The 19,864-nt window shown below is 39.4% G+C and overlaps 1 protein-coding gene across 1 annotated transcript in view; it reads right to left on the bottom strand.

Annotated features, from left to right (window-relative positions):
• Positions 1-16,857, bottom strand: part of EGLN3 (egl-9 family hypoxia inducible factor 3) — a gene marked incomplete at its 5' end in the record, with an annotated part of 34,495 nt that extends 17,638 nt beyond the window's left edge. The window contains one exon of the mRNA XM_083350314.1: positions 16,501-16,857. Within this exon, the coding sequence (XP_083206440.1) occupies positions 16,501-16,857 (357 nt within the window). The remainder of the gene's footprint in view (positions 1-16,500) is intronic.
• Between the last annotated feature and the right edge of the window lie 3,007 nt (positions 16,858-19,864).

Here is a 19,864-nt window from a genome sequence, read left to right as displayed (position 1 = left end):
CATGCAAATCCTGCAGCCATCATAGTTTGATACTGCAATCTGAACCTTTGTTCTTCTGAGTAATATTAGAGGTTAATGAATAGAAGTCTCATGGAAACAATGATTCCCAACCTATGTGAAGTTTACAAACTGCTAACAGAGAACATCTCTGAAACACTTTCAACTTGGTAGTTCCTCATATGAAATTAGTACCAAACTCTTAAGTACAAATTACACTTATACATGGGGGCAATAATAGCTGGCATGAATGCATCTAGCCAATCAAAATAATTTTTTACTTATTGACATGTCAACATTACTTTAAAAAGTAACATGAGCAGTTTGGTGGATGCAGTGGTTCACGCAAGAGGGAATCAACGGTAGTCTCAACCTGAGCAGTAAACAGCCAGTCAAGATGCAGGAATGGAAGAAAGGATTTCATTGACTGCTACACTGAAGTGATTCTCATCATACAGATATGCTGAAGGATCATGCTCACAGATTTCATAATACAGATGCACAGAAAAAACAGAGAACTGAAATATGAAAGTGTAATAAAATAACAATCCTAGCAGCTCCACCCGGAGATCTTCAAGTTAAGAATATAATATCAATACAAAATGTGATTCACAAGTTTCCTCAATATAATCACTTCAAACACGAGAACCAAGTGATTTTTCAATAAGCAGGTAACAAAAGCCGAAAAGCAAAGTGGAGACTGATTCTGGAAAGAATACTTGAGCCATTGCCAAAATTACTGAATGTATCAAACAAAGCCTGATGTTGAATTAGACACTGTAATCCACCTGTAAGAAATTGTAAAAGTTTTATATTTGTAATGTACACAAATATTCTGCAAACAGACTCTGTCCAAAGAAATGTAGAGCGCATACAAGCCCTAATTCATTAGCATTTTATTTTGAAAATTGGATGCAAGCACCTAAATGAGATTCTGTATGTGTACAAATCGAAAGCTGAAACTGTAACACACATGAAACAATCAGGAAGGAACTGTGGATTGCCCTTTTGGCTTAACCCAAAAACCCCTCACTATTTACATCTTTTTTATATTAATGGTAAAAGCTCCTACGTTTATGGAGCCCTTACTGTTTTTTACATCTCATTTTTCTCTAAAACTCATCTTTGATTTTGAAACTCAGAATAGCTATCTTACACTTTCTGTTGATTATTTTGCTCATGTTGGTTTTTTTCAAATTTCTTATCTTTATTCCGTTCAGGTTTCTAAGATCAACAGCCCAACAAAAAATAAATTTCAAATAGATTTGTTTCAGCAGTTTTAAGACTACGTAGAAAGGGACTAATTTCATCTGACCTGTATTATACACGTGAGATTAAATATCACAGGAGAAAAACAATGCAGAATAAGAGTTGGAAGGGACCTTGTAAGGCAGGGGTGTCAAACTCAATTTCATTGAGGGCCACATCAGCATTGCGGTTGCCCTCAGGGGGCTGGGTGGGTATGGCCAGGGTGGGCGTGGCCTACTGGGTGGGCGTGGCCTACTGGGTGGGCGTGGCTAGAGTGCGTACAGCCTACTGGGTGGGCGTGGCCAGCTCTACATCGTTCACATCAAGGGTGCCTATGGGGGCCTGGGCAGGAGTGGGACAGATCTGAGGGTCTCTGGCAGGAGGAGGGTCTCTGGGCCAGGGCCAAGGCAGTGGGGGCTGTTCCCTCACTGTTTCCAGGATGGCTTTGCGGGCCGCATGAAACCACTTCACGGGCCGGATCTGGCCCCCGGGCCTTGTGTTTGACATGTCTGTTGTAAGGTCTCCTAGTCCAACTCTCAGCTCAAGCAGCAGCCCCTATGGTTTAGCCTCCAGCTCCCAATCATCTTTGTTGTTCTTCTCTGCACTCTTTCTAGAATCTGAATAACATTTTGTATCGTGGTGACAAAAATTGGATTCAGTATTCCAAGTCTGGTCTCCCCAGTGCAGTATAAAGGAGTACTAATACTTCATGTGATATTGATTCTCTGTTAATGCAGCCTAGGACTGTATTGGTCTTTTTAGCAGCTGTGGCACACTACTGACTCATATACCTAAGTGATTGTCCACTAGGACTTCTGTACAGTAACTGCTGTTGAGCCAGGTACCACCTATTCTATAACTGTGCATTTGGGGCTTTTTTTGCCTAAGTTGAAAACCTTAATTTTTTCACCACTAAATTACATTTTGTTGGATTGGACCCAGTGTTCAGGTCTGGCAAGACCTTTCTGGTTCCTGAGCTTAAAAAGTGTTGGCTATTTTTCCCCCAGCTTGGTGTTGTTCCCCTTCTATCCCTTCCTCTAAATCAGACATGTCAAACACAAGGCCTGGGGGCCGGATGCGGCCCGTGAAGTGGTTTCATGTGGCCCGCGAAGCCATCCTGGAAACAGTGAGGGAATGGCCCCCATTGCCTTGGTCCTGGCCCAGAGATCCTCAGATCTGTCCCATTCCAGCCCAGGCCCCCATAGGCACCCTTGATGCAAACGATGTAGAGCTGGCCATGCCCACCCAGTAGGCCATATGCACTCTAGCCATGTCCAACCAGTAGGCCATGCCCACCCTGGCCATACCCACCTGGCCCCCTGAGGGCAACCGCAATGCTGATGTGGCCCTCAATGAAATTGAGTTTGACACCCCTGCATTAAAACACTTACGAAGCTGTTGAAGAGTACTGGACCTAAAATAGAACCATGAGGTACTCCACTGCTTGCTTCCTTCCATGCCAATGTAATTCTATTGAGGACTACACATTGAGTCCAGTTGGTCAGCCAGTTACAAATCCATCTGGTGGTGATGCTGTCTACTTCTCTATATTTTTCTATCTTGCCAAGAAGTACAGTGTGGTCTACTTTGTCAAATTTAGTCATAAGGCACCTTCTTAATCGAATGTGGCCAAGAAAAAAAAATTCCAGAATAAAGGTAGGCAGATTAGGAAGAATGTCTACACTTTTCAATTCTTGTAGTGACAACCTTTTATTTCTCTCTATGTACATGAATTATTGTCATCCTTTCCTAGGATAAAAATTAAAGTTGCACTTCAGATCTTCACCCTGATATTAGGAGACTTAGCTCTCTCAGAGCTATATGACATTCCACTACACACACATAAACATCATAACAATGGCACATTGATAGTTAATAGTCAACTTCTACTTCAATTACAAACTGTACTAAACCTGTGCTATAAAAGCAGACTCTAGACCAGCAGGCAGACCAGATAGGGGGTCAGGTCTGTTGCTAATGCAATGAGATTTATATCAATGGCTCATTGGTGTTACCCAAGTAATCAATGAGAAATAAATGTCTTAAGATGTATAACCTACCATGGAGGAGCCCTGATTATTTCCTAGTTCATCGATCATGCTGGAAACTGCTGCACGAAGAAAGCAAGAGTATTAATCTCCTAGCAATGACCCCCCCCACACACACACACACACCTTTTTCTCCCCAACAGATACAGCTTTTTTCCTCAAATGGAGATATATAAATATATACGATTTGTCCTTTGGATATGGAACCTAGAGAGATGCTGCCACCATCTGACAATAAGAATTGTGTTTTAGATGTTTAAGCTACAGTTACTCTCAGTTTAGGTTAAGAACAGGATGCATTAGAAGAAGCAGTCAACCACAGCATTTTTATATTAAACTGTCAATGAAGACTTTCTTACATCCTGTTTAAATATCAAGTTGACACTATAGCAAAAGAAAAGGGGCGAAAAACAACACAGATTCAACCCTCAAAGTTGAAAATATATCTGTGAATACATAGTAATACAACACAAATGACTCCTCTTGGCTGGTGACTACATATGGGGGCCAAACTTTACAGATATAAACAATTGGGTGTTGGAAAGGCTCAGCCTTTTTTATTTGTAGTGTATTGACTGCTTCTTTGTTTTAAAGGAAAAACTTTGTTTCTCAACCAGATTTTCACAATTGCACTAAAAGCACAAAAGCATCCCCAAGCTATCCACAGCCTGTCACCATTTAGAGAAGGACAAAACACATACTTAAGATGTTCTCCTTGTTTCCCTGAGTCACTTAAGCCCTCACTTCACAGAGTAGCTTCTTTAAAGCCTAAAGGGGAGTTTTCAAAAAGCTCCAATTTTTGACAGGCAGAAGTTTTCCCAAGGGCAGAAGTGCTTACCACTTCAAGGCCTTGCTCTGTAATATAGGAATCTGACGATAGTTGATATGCTTCCAGAATCAGTCAGCAAACGCAAGAATTTCTATGTCTCTTTGTGCTATGTTTTGTATAATACAGGCCCCAATCTATGCTACCTCCTAGATACGGTATTCCTGCAAACAAAACCAAGCCTGTTTCGGGCTATAAAATTGTCCCTAATCTAAACGTAATGCTGCCAAACACCCTGTTGTAGCTAAACATTGTAGTTAGTGAAACAACCACAGTATTTCAATGACCATACTAACTGCTGTAAATGCAACTGATTTTTATTGTCAAAAATTACTTTTGTTGCAACACATTATTACTCTGATTCTGTAGTTTTGCAGGAATTTGTATAGAAGCAAGTGGTAGTTTTTTCAGCGAAGCCTATTATGGAACAATGCCTGTGACAGCTACAGTAAAAGGAAGGATGGCCAACTACAAAGAGGATGTATTGACTTGGATCTCTAAACTACAGCAACTTTGCTCTCATTGCCCATTAAATTCTGCATGCTGATGCTTTTGAGAAAACAAAAGGTAAAAGTAATGTGGAATTCAAATGTCACGATTTTCTGGATCAGTCAACAAGTTAAGATCATTGCTGCATCCAATTATTAAAGTAGATGGGGCAGAAATTTGTGCAAAGTCGACAGACAGCTGTCCTGGGCAATGAATAAGACCTTTGGCAGAGTTTCTAATTTAGATTGCCAAAATTCAAGAATTCGGCATCTGTTGCCTATACTTAATATAATATCATAAAGATACGGTAAGAATGTTAGGAAAAAATATGCTATGCAAGATAGAAGTGTATCTGAGTTAACATGCTGGTCAAGTGAAAATTAAAGGGAAACATAGAGGTCCATGTTAAACCTTAAATTACTTTAAACTAGAGAAGAAATAACCCCTAAGGGAGACAGGGACATGGAAGACGGCAGGGGCAAAAGCTGGCCCTTATTTGTAAGTTACTATACTGAGGAAGGTTAGCCTAGAAAAAAAATCATAAAACTGAGTCAGTGTGTGTTGATGTCAAAAGTACAGTAAATGACTGATTAAAAATAAAGAAGAACCCCTTTTTGGTCTGTTGTTGGTAAAGGAGATATAAAATAGAAGAAAGCATTGCTCTGCCCCTCAGAAGGGAGTCTGTCTCACAGACTGCAGGATATGGGATAAGTGTCCTACACAAACAAACACAAGATACAAAAAAGGCTGGAATGGAGGCTTAGAATTCTTTGGGACTCGAGTCAACCCTGACCTTCCCTTTGTGGACTTTCTGAGGTTAGGATTTCTTCCAGATGTTAGAAAGAGCTGGCTCTTACAATCTCCCTCTCCAAGGTCACAGCCCTAAGCTCCAACTCTGGAGAGGGGGAAACAGACCCATAATTATGTTCCTTGGGATATTCTACGTATATTCTTCAAAAATGAAAAACAAAAATGAGCTGAGATATACCTGCAAGCAAAATGGCCTGACTGTATGATGACTAATGTAACTCAATACCACAGGCTATCAATCATAGTGAAGGGTGTCAGTGCGAATTTCCCTTTGCCTTTTCATGTGAAAAGTCAACCTAGTATATTTGTAGTGTTATCACAGGGTTGACCCAAGACATTTCATTCTCTAAAGGTGAAAAGCAAATAGCAAACTCCCCATAAACTAAGGTACAAAGTATCTAAGATTTGGCACTTGAAGCAGAAGTCCCATAATGGTCAATCACTAACACTAATTAATGACAAAGTAGCCATTTTCCTTAAGACAGCTGACTGGGGTGATTGCTTCAGTTTTCCTACGATAGCCTCCTTAATCTGGTAGCGTGGAGTTTCTCAGAGATGACCTTAAGAGAAATTGCACAGCAACAGCTACAAAAGCAGGTTTTCAGCCCTGGAAATGAATATATTAGAAAGACACTCAAACTGGCTTTGACTTAACTCCCTAGGACAGACATGTCAAACACAAGGCCCGGGGACTGGATCCGGCCCACGAAGTGGTTTCATGTGGCCCGCGAAGCCATCCTGGAAACAGTGAGGGAACGGCCCCCACTGCCTTGGCCCTGGCCCAGAGACCCTCCTTCTGCCAGAGACCCTCAGATCTGCCCCACTCCTGCCCAGGCCCCAATAGGCACCCTTGATGCGAACGATGTACAGCTGACCATGCTCACCCAGTAGGCCATACGCACTTTAGCCACACCCACCCAGTAGGTCACGCCCACCCAGGCCACACCCACCCAGCCCCCTGAGGGCAACTGCAATGCTGATGCGGCCCTCAATGAAATTGAGTTTGACACCCTTGCCCTAGGATATAAGAGGGAGAGAAAGAAAAATACAGACAGCTTTCAAGAGCCCATTACTATAGCTGATCTCAATAAAGTATACTTTCAACCATTCTTGAAGAATCTGTTTCCTGATCTGGTCCACCTGGAAGGTATTTTCCTGAGGGATCAAAAACACATCTGTGCAGCTAATTAAGAACACTGCAGTTCCAAAGTATTTGGAGGCCTTAGGATGCCCCTATTTTGCTGTACGTATATAAGATATTATAAACCAAGATTTACAATTCAGAATATTTTTACAAATCCTAAGATATTTACTTCTTGAAAACAGTTTTTTTAAAAAGTAGTATTAAGTCTAATAAATTCATGTAGCATTAAATCTAGTAAAATGAGGTTTTACTGATTTTATCACATATTTTTCTGATAACCCCTGCTATGGATTTTTATGACAATGAAAGGGATAGGTTAAAAGAAAATATTCATTTGTTTGTTTTTATATACAATCCCAGGTCAATAGTCAAAGAAAACATCATGTTTTTAAATAATTTGCACTACAAACCTGCTTTTGTAGCTGTTGCTTTGCACTATCCAACTGAAATTTTTCTCTTTAATTTTCAGCAATAACTTAAAAATGGCTATGATATTACAATTATCGTAGAAGAGCCATGGTGGCACAAAGGTTAGAATGCAGTATTGCAGGCTAACTCTGCTCACTGCCAGGAGTTCGACCTTGACAGGCTCAAGGTTGACTTCCACCCTTCTGAAATCAATAAAATAAGGACCCAGCAAATATTGATATTTGAAAATCCAGGAAAGATATTGACAACTTGGAAAAAAGAAAAGGTTACTTATACAACACAGAAGGAACTAGAGGATCTAGAAAAAGAACAGTTGGATAAGAAGACAAACAATGCAGAACAACCACGTCGATATGGAAGAATAAAGAGACGACCCACTAGACCTACAAGTCCTCTCAAAAACATGGCAACCCGATGGTTTTGCCAACATCAATTAATATACATGATATTACAAGGAGATTGGTTCGGTGACCCAAAAACAAGGACATGGAAGATGATTTGGCAAAGGAAAAAAGCCAGAAGAAGAATGGAGTTTTGACCAGCTTATTAAAATATAAAACAGAATGTACTTAAATAGATAAGATGTGCATGTTGAACACAAGACATTGTTATGAACTGAGATAAAGAAAAAAATTTGGTCATTAAAATTTAGCAGTATAAATACCAATAGTTAATTTGAATATTGATTTGTGCATAAAGGTCATGTAAAGGTGAATAATGTAGATAAGCTAAAAACTTATTTTTGAAAGTAATAAATAGGTCTTTATGGACCGTTAAAAATGAAAATTATCAGTTTAAGCAAGAGATAGCAGATACAAAGAGGAAGAGAGGAAGTACTAAATACTAAAATAAAAAAGAAATTTTGATTACTACTTAAAAAAAACAATCCGAAAATTAGCTAAAAGGAAGAATATCATATTGTATCCTCAATTTGTTGACATAAAGAGTGAGAAGTTAAGTAAATGGGATGTGTATTTTGAATATTAAGATTTTGTGAGGAATGGTGATAGATGAATTGGGAGTATATTAAAAATTTTGGGAATGATAAATATCAAACGTTAAATCTAAATGTTAGTGGAAATTAAAATTGAAAAATTTATTAGGTCATTGATTGTCTAAAAGATTGAATGTTAAAACAACTAGAATATGTCTAAACTGAAAACTATGGATATATGTAAGAAAGTTATTTTTTATGTGATTGATAGGATAAAACTTGCCTTTAAATTAACAAATAGACAGTACATATGTAGGGAAAAAGAGAGGAAATGTTCATGGTAGCAATCTGAAATCTGTACTAATGATATTTATATGTAATTGAATTACTACTACCCAGCCACCACGGTGCTTTTCAAATATGTAAATGTAATATTAGAAAATCAATAAAATTTGTAAAAAGAAAATGAGGACCCAGATTGTTGGGGGCAATATGCTGATGTCGTAACTTCCCAGAGACTGCTATAAAGCACTATCGAGTGGTATATAAGTCTAAATGCTATTACTATTATGAAAAAACAGTAACTTTCCTCATTGTCAGAAACTTTATATTAAAATGCATCATTTTATGCAAAAAATATAAAAGAATGGATTTTTATTTTATTATATTCAGGCAGCATAGACAGCATGCAATAAAATAGCTTTTTAGTTGTTTTATTTTTACCATCTTCAGAAAATCTTGCATTTTGTACAAACCCCCATAAAATGAGATGATAGAAAATTGTTCAATTGCTATTGTATCTGCCACATATGCTGCTCGGTGACTTCAAGATGAACATCTCATACGAAACACATGCCAAGACCATTTTTTCATATACTACTCAACTGTATGGTATTTTAAATCTTAAGTGGAAGTCTCAAATTCATGGGTCACTCAAACATGAAAACCAGGTGTTATTACTTGCTAGATTGTAACCAAATGACAGTCAGCTAACTATTTTTACCACCCAAATATTACACACAGAACAGTTCATATTTAATTAAGATGCCCGACAAAGACATGTGGTGGGGAAAAACACAGGGACATGTATGTAGAGAGATGGAAAGTTATTCCAGTCTTTTATTCAGTATACCTAAAACAACCAGAATGTAAAACAACAGAACTATTAATTTTCACTTGCTACTAAGACACAATTAACTGCCGTCTGACCTAAGATGAAAGATCTCTGCATAAACTGTTTCCCCTTAGCACATTCCAGATTTTTTCATTTACTTTTGCCCATAAGCTTATGAAAGAAGAATGACATTTACTGAAGCAGCTGACTCAAGAAGGAAATAAAGATACCAACGAAATTTGTAAACTCAATTAGACACCTGGAATTCCTTTTCCAACCAAACAGGTTTGCCTTTCAGCAGACACACTTGTTCACATCAATCAGCATAATGAACATCCATGTCTTTCCATTCATTAGGGATACGTTTCATGCATTATTCATTTTGAAAGCATTTCTGGGGGGTAAAAGGAATTTTAATAAAACATGTAAGCAGAAGAAATTGTCTAATTCTTAGACAACCGATGTCCATCTACTCTGATATCCTCCAGATGTATTGAGACTATAACTCCCAGAATTCCCAGGCAGTAAGAGTGCAGCATATTGATGAGAAATTCTAGGCACCAGAGTAACAGACACCAGAAGGCATCGGGCAAGAAAAGGCTCTTCTATCAATTGTGTGGGTTCACATAAACCTAAACTGTAAAATGATTTTTCTGAGTTTGGAGAATTTAAGGCTCAGAGGAATTCATTATATGAATGCAGACTTTTAGAAACCATGGCTTGGTTATGTCTGCCTTGGTTTAGAAACTGCACTAAGCTGTAAACATCACTTCCTTCATTTCACATATTGTGCATGCCCAGCAATTTATCCAATAAACATAGTTAAGCAAAATATGGCTTATTATGAAATGTTCACTATGCTCAATATGACTACATCTATGGTATACATATATCCTACATAGTTCCCTTTGTGGAATGGAGAAAAATCACTTCAGAAGGAAATGACACCCAGGCAGAATTTCATCCATTTCATTCCAGGTTTAATATAAATACTGTAAACCCGATTATATGGATCCTTTTCATGAATCCATTATGTCAAAAATGACTGCAGTCCTATGCGTATTTAGTCGTATGTAAGTTCTACTGAACACAATAGGACTTTTCCCAAATAGTCTTTTTTTAAAAAAAAATTCATCTGAATGCAGACATCCTCATGAACCAGAAGGTACAGGATACAAATTCTGTGGGCTGAAAGTGGCAGACAGACTAATCAGAGACAAGCCACTCACTATCTGGGAAGCAAACATCTATAAGCATTGCAAAGACCTAAGATAAGAGATAAACACAGTATGAAGATCTCATATGAGATGAACCCATTTCCATCAAAGTGCAAAAAAGTTACTGGAAAACAGGGAATGGGAGTAGGAAAATGCCAAATCTACCCAGGGAAAATCTGGAGTGGAATGGCGTCTTATGGAGGAGAATGCTAGAGTTATACTCCACACTGTGATACCAAATATTATTCCAAATACACTAATTGCACATACGTAGGATTATTTCCAAACTAATTGGTTAACTTTTGATAATACATTTTAAACTGTTGGTTACATTAGTAATTTCCTGAACAAAACCATTAAGTCATTTCTATATATTTTGTTAACAATCAAGACCATGTTAGAAATCCATGTCCTCCAGACGTTTTGCGATTATATTTCCCAGAATTCCCTGGTGGCAAGAGTACAGCACATTAATGAGGAATTCTAGGCAATGGAGTATCAGACACTGGAAGGCAAGAAAGGAATGTCCTATACACCATGGTTTGTACAATACTAAACCATAACATAGTTTCTTTGGGTTGGAGAATTTAAGGCTCAGAAGAATACAGTAAAATAAAAATAAAATATATGAAATTAAGAATGGTTCGTCAAAATTTCAAAAACATGTTTCAAAGTTCTTTTAGTATTTGATGATGGATGTCACTGTTTTAGTCTCCACAGTAGACTAATTTGCTTCTACTGAATTCACAGGAAAGGTTGCTTACAGAGTCAAAAAATTTGGTTCCATTGTATAGGAATAAGAGCACAATAATAACCAGAGGCAATACTGATTTACAATTTGATTAAAATTAACCTGCTGCTATATTTTGATTCCATGAAAACAAAATAAAAGGCATGGTATACCAAGAATCCAGATTAAAACCATAGGGCATTTAAGTGGCATGACATCATTTACGAAGCAGAGATGAGAAACATGTAGAATGTGGGGTCTGTTAGACAATTAGTTCTCTTCAAATGATATCCACAAAACTGGATTATCAGTCTTCATAAGAGAATTTTATATTCCCCAGCCAGAAGATTCACCCTCTCAGAAATGTGTACTCTATCGTGGTTCAGGCCAAGACTTCTGGCACCACCAATCTATATTGATCAATAATTTCTATAGTAAATGTCACTCTACAGATCCTTACATTTTAAACTCTACCTTTCACAATAACATTAGGCCTAAAATATAACAAAACGCAGTTGAAAAATTATACCACTATATAGAACTTCCTGAATTCAAATTAAATATTCTAACTTTTGCATGAAGTTTTTAACCGATTGGGATGTTGTTTTTTCAGACTGAACTGGATGCAAGCATTTTCAAAACAGTGTTCTTATTTTTTCACAGGATTCTAGAGCTAGGTCTCCTTGTTCACACTGCTTAAACCAAGTTAAATTAGATAACTAGTTAAGATGAGAGAGAATATTTTGTTGATTATCAACCTTTCATAATCTATTTCTTTTGAAAACTCTCAGTGATAAACTGATGTCTTATAAATATAATAGCACTGTGATCTTTAAATTATAACATTGGCAATACATGGACAATACATAATACACAGACACAATGAATTAAATAAATCACCTATGCTCTATTTCACTTTTTAAAAACGCTGTTAGAAAGATAATGTGAAAAGCATGTTTTCCATAAAGAAAAGAGAAAACATAGCATGGAAACAAAAGTCCATCAAACTGGAAATTTGTAACACCTTGTTTTTGTAAAAAAAAAAAAGGCAAAACAAGAAGCAAGAAATAAAACCACTCAAAAACCTATACCTGAACATAATATCAACTAATCTTGCTTGACAAGTACAATATAAACAGTAATTTTGATACAAAGCCACAGCAACTGCTCCGGGATCTCTGCCAAAGCTGAATTCCTCCATCTGATATTATAAAATGATTTTTGTGTTCTATTTACAATTCTAGTGATTTTGGTGCAGTCTGATGAAGACCGGGCAATAACATGTGTACTTGGTTAGAAAAAGAAAGACAAACTGCATATTTCTCCAGGATCATCTACTGTAAACTACTTGCTATGCTGCCTTCCAAATATGAAACTCTTTTGTGACTTATAATAAACAACAGTAATTTTCAAAGGTGTGAAATCTTCGGCAGTGCTATAATGAATCTTATTCACATTGCCGCTAAAATTTAAGAGAAGAGAAACACATTCACACTTCTGAAGCTTACAGATCTATGAGATGTAACAGTAACAGTTATCTTTTTTTAAGATATGCATAGCCACCAATGGGGAGAAACAGTCATTATGAGTTGGATCCAAAATAAGGTTTCCACAAATTAATATACTGAAGTTGAGATGAGAATTATGACAATCTTACATTCATTTGATTCAGTGAGAGTTAGTTGTCTTAAAATCTTGCTCACATCAAACCTTATCCGTACTTACTGTAGGTGGTCCTCAATTTACAACCATTTGTTTAGTGACCAGTTACAATGGCACTGGAAAAAGTGACTTATGACCATTTTTCATACTTACAACTATTGCAGCATCCCATGGTCACATGATCAAAATCTGGATGTTTGATAAATGGCTCATACTTATGACAGTCCCAGAGTCATGTAATCACCTTTTGAAACTTTCTGACAAGCAAAGTCCATGGGGAAGCCAGATTCACTTAACAACTGTGGCAAGAAAGGTTGTAAAATGGGCAAAACTCACTTAACGACTATCCCACTTAGCAACAGAAATGTGGGCTCCATTGTTGTCATAAATGAAGGATTACCTGTACCTGGCAACAGCAGTGGTATTATATCAATGCAAGATAAAATATTAACTATTATGTGAATTATTAGAATTTGGCAGTTCTTTTAGATGAGAAACAAAAAAGGTGCCGCGTTTGCACCATTGTGCACTCCCAAGCATCTTTTTTAAAAATGCTAACTTTATTTCTAAGATACAGTTAGATTTCTTTAGAAGCAGGCCTTAATCTTTTCCTAGGATTTGTTAACATGCCAACATTATTTCAGTTAATGCCAAAGGAAAACTAATCAAAAGCATTTGATCCACCAAATTTGACTTTTGACTGTGATAGGATATAAGTGCAATAAAGAAATAAATATACCTGCCCAGTATTTTTTTTAAGCTAGTATATAGCAGTATGTAAAAATGAACTATAAATTTAAGATTAACTGATAGGGCACAATTATTATGTTTTTAATAGCTACTTTAATAGGAAATGTTGACTTCTGTGCCTGTATAATATGTTATCTTAGTCTGTTTATGACTAAGAACAATGTGAGGCTTATGCTTCCAACTATGCTTCTTAGTAACAGATATACTTGCTTAGAGTTGATTTTTTTGAAATGGGAAGCATTACCATAATTACTACTTGCTAGTACTGATTTTATATAAACACTCCAGGCTGGTTTATAACTATGCAATATCAGGCGTATATAGTCAGAACTAAATCTTGCCAAGTACAAAGACACTTGTTCCCAAGTTCATAGCCCAGTGATGGCGAACCTTTTAGAGACCAAGTGCCCAAACTGCAACCCAAAACCCACTTATATATCATCGGGTGCCGGGTTGGTGTGGCCCATTGGGTGGGCACGGCTGCAGTGGTAACAGCAGACTGGGTGGGACTAAAAAGTCCTATCAATCAATTCCAACTTTGCAAGATCTTTTTTTCCCCGTGAGAAGTTGAAATTGATTGATTGATTGAACATTTTTTTTTGCACACAGAGGTCTAAAGCGAAAAGGTTTTATAAAACCCAGTTGAAGGCCTAGGACTGGAGTGATGGTGCACGTGCCCACAGAAAGGGCTCTGCTTGCCACCTGTGGCACGCGTGCCATAGGTTCGCCACCATGGTCATAGCCCATTTAAAATAATATTAAATTTGCAAAATTTTGTAATTAAATACTTCTAGTACAAATGTAATAAATTTCTAACAAATCTAAAACAACCTTTGGTTGCAATGTACATTTCATTCTCCTTAAAATTTCAACCCCTGGGAATAGAGTTAAGCAAAACGTAGATATGTCTTTCAAATGTTCGTTAAAAAATTCTTGGATTAAAATAAAGCAATACCCCTAACATTTTATAGTGAAGATTCTATTTAATATTTTTCCACCATGCCTGAGACTTCTAGTGGTCATCCCAACAACAAGAAGGCACCAGATGATAGAAACTGCACTACTGTGACCAGAGGATATGGCTATGCCATTTCTTCAGCATGCTAAGGAAATCAGGAAACACCCTGTGGTAATGTGCATTATTTACATTATGGATGACATCTTCTTTCATTTTTAGGGCTAGCCAGCATGGCAGACTCTGCACTGTCCTTAGGCTATAATTAGATCAATTGAATAGATGAAGTTTGAATTTACTATCATGGAACATTAATGTTTAGCTCCTACAAGGTAAAGTTCAACTATATACGATGACAGCTATATTTAATTTTGAAAGTGATTGGAAGAATGTGAAATTGAGGGTCTTATCTGTATTAGGTATTATATTATGGCAAGTGGATAAGCTTTTTACATTTTTAATTATTTGCATTTTTTCATTTGGGCAGCCTTCAAGTTTAATATATTATTATTACTGGTTTGTCGTACAGCCAGCCAGATGTTTAGAATGGATTTGGAATTATTATATTTATCCATGTTTCACCAATGTAAACACTGTGATCTGAGGAGGATGTATGTGTGCATGACACAGCACTTTTTAAAGATAATGGAGATTTACCGTAACATCTCACGAGCAATATGTATTATGATAGATGGATGAATTGTTGCAAATAACCAAATCAATTAAACTGAAAACCAAATGGCAAGAACTTGGCTTTCCAGAAAAGTCAACCATGTTTTTCAAGGTAAGTAATTTTCTCAAAGTTCTCTGTAGGAATCAAGTATATGCAGGTTGACTTTTTTTGTGGTTGGTTGGTTGATTAGGAAACCTTCACACTCTTAATAATAGGATGGGTAACCAGGACATATTGTCCACAATACTTCTAAGCACCTTTCATACTGAATTCAAAGGGATCTAGTTCATAATAAGTGTGATTACACCTGTCACTTTGGAACGTTAATTGTCAAGAAGAAAAAATGAAAAAAGAAAAATGTCTAGATAAAATTCTGATCAAGAGTTCCACCTGTGACCCAAAATAATGAAGCTTTAAAAACAGTTTAATGTTATATTCTGTAAATCACTAACAGAAGAAGAGCTTTATAAATTCTAGTTCATTCAGTCACTAGCAGAGACAGGCTTTTGAGTATGATTTTGGTTTTGTTCCAACATTTAAGTGACACAATTCACTCTTTACTTCAATGACCAAAAAATTCAAATTGCTTTGAAAAATTCTTTAGGAATAAAGTTTGATACAGAGGGAAAAATACTAGTATGGCTATTATGGCAGGCCTTTCTCTTACACCAGTGTAATCACTGTAATAAATTTAATAAATTATTAACATTTCTAAGCACCTCTGAACGATCTATGTCAGTAATCCTAAACACACTTACTAAGCAATACTTATTCTGAGTAAACACCCATTGTTTCAGGTTAATAAAAATTTGAAGTGGCATTAACTCTTGTACACAAACATTCTGCAGCATCTATTAATTTATTGGATTTATTAATTAATATGGATTTTACAGATTCAGTTGTGCAGTGGACTCTGTTGGAATAAAAATGCATTAATTAGAAAGGTAATAAAATTAATCCCTCAAGACAAGCTAAAGTAGTTTGATAAGCACTTGATTATTTGAGCACAACAAAGTCAAGTTAAGTTGAATCAGACTTTTGCAAACTTTTAACAAAATAAGGTTGCTATCTACAGCAGCACCAGCAAAGGTTTAGAGATTTATTACATGGCTGGTATTACAACTGTTGTTCAAGAACTACTTTTAGAAACCCCAAACAAAAGAAATACTCTGCATATAGGCAGATTTGTCATTCACACTAATCTCTTACTAAATTTAACTTTACAAATTGTACATTCATTCATTAGCGTATGCAATACTTAAATATACAAAGTTGTTAAACAGACTTGGACGTCACAATGGTTCTTATTTACATGGTAAAGTTTAGGTTCAAGGTTTTAAAAAATGGGGAAAAGATTGTAATTGCTCTCTATGTGGCACTTCAAGCCCCCCAATTAATTCCAGGAGCAATAGTGAAACGAATGAAATAAACCCCTTAAGTCAAACATTCAACGTCTTATTTTTAAAGCTCTTACCTTGGACCTTTCCTTGACATAGTATTTACCCAATCTACTGCCACAAAACATCACCAGCCTATCTACCAGCGACAGGAGAAAGTTGATGGCCTCACATCCTTCCTCAGTGCCTGCGATCCACTTTATCTTGTCTCCTCGCAAGTGCCTCTTGGAGATGCCATGGCGCTGGCCGGCCAGTTGACCATCCTGCAGCTCCCCACTATAATGCATCTGTTTTACACATTCCAAGACGCAATCCCCTATGATCTCGCCCAAGAAATTGTCCAAGTAGCAAAAGCCAATATCGCGCAAACAAGGTACGATGTAGTCCAGGGCAATTTTCTCTAAATCTAATCTCATAATATCGCCCAATGGCATTTCACCCTCACTCTTAAAATAATGTCAAAAAAGAGCAATCAAGCATTGGATCTGTCCCAGAGCGTGGGCTGCTTGAGTAGCGGTTATTCTAAACAAAACGACCCGGCGGCTCGCTTCAGCATGTCTTAACTTCTCAGACGTCGACGGAGAAGCGCAACCGGGCAGAGTTGCTCTGTGTCAGGGAAGCAACTGAAGCGGAGCGCTACAAAAGTTTGGCTGAAGTAATCACACTCGGTCTTCCGTGCAGCCAGCGGTCACCACCTCAGTTCCCCGCCACTCCTGGCGACCCAAAGCTTGAGAATGGAACGAAGGGCGACTGCACAACTCCCCCACCCCACCCCCGGGGCTGCCTTGCGCACCTACGGTAAGAGTAACTAACACCTTGGCTGAAGATCTTTGCTATCTGTTCTGAGACCAGGCGATCAGTGTGAGAAGTGAACACCTCCTTTGGCTGAGACGATCACTTTCCCCCACCCCACCCTACCCTACCCCACCCTTTTGGGGAGCCACGTCCGGCAAACTCCTTTCCAATTTATTTACCAAGGCAGCAGATGGCCCCTCTCGGATTTAATACGTCTGCTACGTGCAGGATGTGTTCCCAACTTCTACAGCCAGCGGCACGTGGGTGGAGCCCCGGCCCAGAAACAATCACTCCGCGCGCCCGCACATCAACCAAAGGGAACGTGGATGCAGCCAATCAAGGAAGAGACGAGGTGTGGCTTCGGACGGCGTTTCCAGCCCCTTTCCCCCCCCCCGTCCCCAATTCACGGCTGGAATTGCCGCGTGGGGGGGGGAAGGGGAGTCGAAGAGCCGCGTGGCTGCAGGAGGCGTGGTTTGGGGCTTGCCAGGCCTGAAGACCACACTTCGAGGGGGCGTGGTCTCCGCCATTGAGGAATTCTACCCCAGCATGTACGCGTCGAATACGGCCGCATACTACAGGCCAATGTAAACAAACGGGAGGGGAAGGGTGTAAGCGCGCAAGTGACAGGGGAGTTTCTTTTGGCAACTGAATATACCCGAGAGGGGTTGAGTTTACAAGTGCTCAGCATTTTTCCCCCCCGGAAGGCGGCTTCCCCCTTTTTCCACACCTGCCTTTCTGCAGACAAAGCCTTTTTGTACGCGCAACAATTGTTTTTATAAACAACGTGAGTCGTATTTTCACGTTTAAGTGCCCTCGCTGCGGATGCTGCATTCAAAAAGCTCCCACGATTTTAATCGAAAGGATTCTGCATCTCATATATGCCATCTTTTTTTTAAAAAAAAAAAAGCAAAACAGCCCCGATTCTTGCTGCGTAACAATATAAAAATCAACACGATGAAACTTTGGATTAAAAATCTTCGGGATGTGCTTCTGATGAAGTGTATCTGTATGTTTCCGAAAAAGTGAGAGGAAAGAAAGAGAGAAAGGAAGACAAAATTGCCCTTAATGTTGCGATAATACCCCTTCTTGTCCGGTTCGGAAATCAATCACGTCTAACTAGTATTCTATTGTGTGAATTCGACCCTTAAAGTTGTATTTTTACTAAGCGATCGAATTAGGGTATTTAGAAGAAAAATAACTCCCAAGACAAACAAGCATACAAGAGTGACCAGAAGGGCACAGCTAAGAGTTCAAGACTCCGAGTGACAGCGAGATTAGAAACTTTGGGAAAGTTGCTGGTAGTAAGTGAAGAACAAAGTCCTCGATACTGGAACTACTAACCTTGTGTCTTCCTCTAATTTTGTAACTCCCCAGCTTCCCATCTGCGTACATGATGAGCTTATCCATTTTTTTCAGGAGGTAGCCTATGTTCTCACATCCTGGTTCACTGCCCTCTACCCATAAGATCTTGTCCCCGCGGATGGCTTTGTTGCTGCCCAGTTTCTGACTCGCCAGGGCTCCGTCCTGGAATTTGTCACTCAGGTGCAAAGCCAGGACTTCTTGGAAGATTTTCTCCGCTATCCGGGATCCCAGGAAGTGGTCTACAACGCACAAGCCATAGGCGTTCATGCAAGGCACTATATAGTGTAAGACTAGCCTCTGAGCATCCCGGCGGTGCTCTCGGACGGGCGCCCGCTTAGGAGGCGAAGGGCCGGAGGGCAAGGCGCCCTCGACCACTCGCACTTCGCCTGAGTTGCCGGGGGAGAGGAGAGCTCCCAGGGAGCCCCTCGCCGGCCCGTCCGGCTGCTCCTTTCGCCCGGCTCGGTCACCATCCTCGCTGCTCTCGGGATGACCGATGAAAATCTTCCTCATGCTTTCTACTGAGTCGCCACTGAGCTCGGTCGGAGGCTGCACGGTTGCTTCCCTGCCCGAGGCCATTTGCAGGCAAGTCAGAGACGCCGGCCGGCCGGCATCGCCTTACCGGGGCGACGGCATGCCGCTCCTGTTGCGTGTGGCCCTGCCCGAGCGAGCCCCGTGTGGGAAATGCCATGTTCGCCGCACACTACCGGATACCAGAGGACAAGCCGCTCGGGAGCGTGCACACGTACCAATGGGAGCGAGCGGCACTTTGCCCTCCCCCCCGCCTCCCTCGATCCCGCCTCCTTCTCGTGCCGCCGCCTCCCTCGCCATCCCTCCGGGACACGGGCTGGGAACACGCGAGATCCAACGAAGCGCACGAAAAACTCCCGGGCAGTGCAGGACGTGCAGGAGTGAGGAGGGAGTCTGAGATTGGTACGTGCCCTCTCTTTTTGGGAACGACCGACGTGAGTTACCCAAAAAAACTGGAAAGCACTGGAGCTATCTTTTTCCGTTCACCTGGATGGACCCGGTCATTCCCCGGCAAAATATATTCCCGCAGACCCTCACTCCTTTCATCTTGTCCCAAGACGGAGGTCGTGAAAATGGTGGCTGTCCGCGAACTGTCCAGTCTGCTTGTTTGGATGGAGCAATAATGCCGGGACTATTGCAGCACAAAATTTCAGGCAGTAAATATTTTTCATAATCCCCTCTTGAAGAAATGTGATGAAACCAAGGGCGAGAATGTGCAGTCCCAGGAAGGCCTTAGGAGATAATAGGAGCATGCAT

This window comes from Vipera ursinii (assembly GCF_947247035.1).
Source record: "Vipera ursinii genome assembly, chromosome: 1".
In the NCBI taxonomy this organism is placed as follows: domain Eukaryota; kingdom Metazoa; phylum Chordata; class Lepidosauria; order Squamata; family Viperidae; genus Vipera; species Vipera ursinii.
The sequence above is the reverse complement of the archived record's forward strand: the minus strand, read 5'-3'. Positions and strand labels throughout refer to the sequence as shown.